Here is a 1146-nt window from a genome sequence, read left to right as displayed (position 1 = left end):
CGTCTGAAGTAGCCTCCGAGATGCTAACGAGAGACTTCTGTAACGTCTGAAGTAGCCTCCGAGATGCTAACGAGAGACGTGTGTGTAGATGTTTGTGTACATGTGTGTATATGTGTTTGTTGTGTTATGGTTGTCTTGCTATTAGATGCCTAAAATGTCCTATTGGGATTAATAAAGTATACGTTATATTTCTGTATGCTAAGCTAACGCGTTCTGAAAGTATTCAGACTCGTGTTACAGCGGAAAATGTGATCATTTTGGAAAATCCTGTAACTTAACGCAACAGGTTACGTGCAACTGTGCGCTCACCGATGAGGCTGAAGCCGTTCTGGTAGCCGGGCTGCTCCAGGGCGAAGGCCCAGCCGATGACCCCCCCGAGGGAGGACAGCGGCTGCAGGGAGGGGCCCAGGCTGTCGGGGATGCTGCTGATGGCCACGTAGGCCCGTCCGTCGTTGGCGACCACGTAGGAGTGCAGGTCGTTGCTGCCGAGCTCCACGGGCGACGGCGAGCTCCCCACGAACACGCGGCCGCTCACCTTCCCGTTCATCCTCTGGGGTTTCCCTGGGAAACAACAAGGATCCAATTAGTGGGGTAGAGGTCATTCGAGGTTAGAGTTGTTGTATTAGGGTTGTCATAGTCTCGCTTTCTCAGTCCCTCCTCCACAGCGCTGCGGAGGAGGGTCTGGCGAGTCCACTAGGGCTGTACTCCTCTAAAGACATCCTTAGATGATTAACACTTATATTTTGTCGACTCATCGATTAGTTGATTTAATCAACAGACTCGAAAAGCTCAATATAAATGTAGTTCATTTACATCTGGAAAATTGAGTTTCTACACAATTAATACAGCAAAAGCACCACGTCAAATCTGGTGCTCCCCAAAAATGTGCTCATAAGTCAAAAAGATAAACAGTTGAAGTAATAATAGCGAAAATGTGCACATAAGTTTCTTGGAAATAAGCAATAAAGTCTGAATAAGCATAAAAAATGACTTATCAACTAAAAAATCGTAGTCGACTGAGACCAGAACCCCGGATTAGTTTACTTAGAGGGGACCGGCCTAGAGTCCACACAGCAATCCAGGATGGGAAATGTTGGATCCCATCCTGGTGTATTATGGGGTGGGGGGGGGGGGGGGGGGGGGGGG

General features: G+C 48.4%; 1 protein-coding gene across 1 annotated transcript in view; it reads right to left on the bottom strand.

The window, feature by feature from the left end:
- The window catches only part of LOC117941512, a 14451-nt gene that overhangs the window by 11447 nt on the left and 1858 nt on the right, over window positions 1–1146 (bottom strand). Inside the window, exon 4 of the mRNA XM_034866518.1 lies at window positions 310–561. Coding sequence (XP_034722409.1) covers window positions 310–561 — 252 coding nt within the window. The remainder of the gene's footprint in view (window positions 1–309; window positions 562–1146) is intronic.

This window comes from Etheostoma cragini, unplaced genomic scaffold (assembly GCF_013103735.1).
Source record: "Etheostoma cragini isolate CJK2018 unplaced genomic scaffold, CSU_Ecrag_1.0 ScbMSFa_897, whole genome shotgun sequence".
Classification (NCBI taxonomy): Eukaryota; Metazoa; Chordata; class Actinopteri; order Perciformes; family Percidae; genus Etheostoma; species Etheostoma cragini.
Note: the sequence above shows the minus strand (reverse complement) of the source record. Positions and strands in the feature narration are given on the sequence as shown.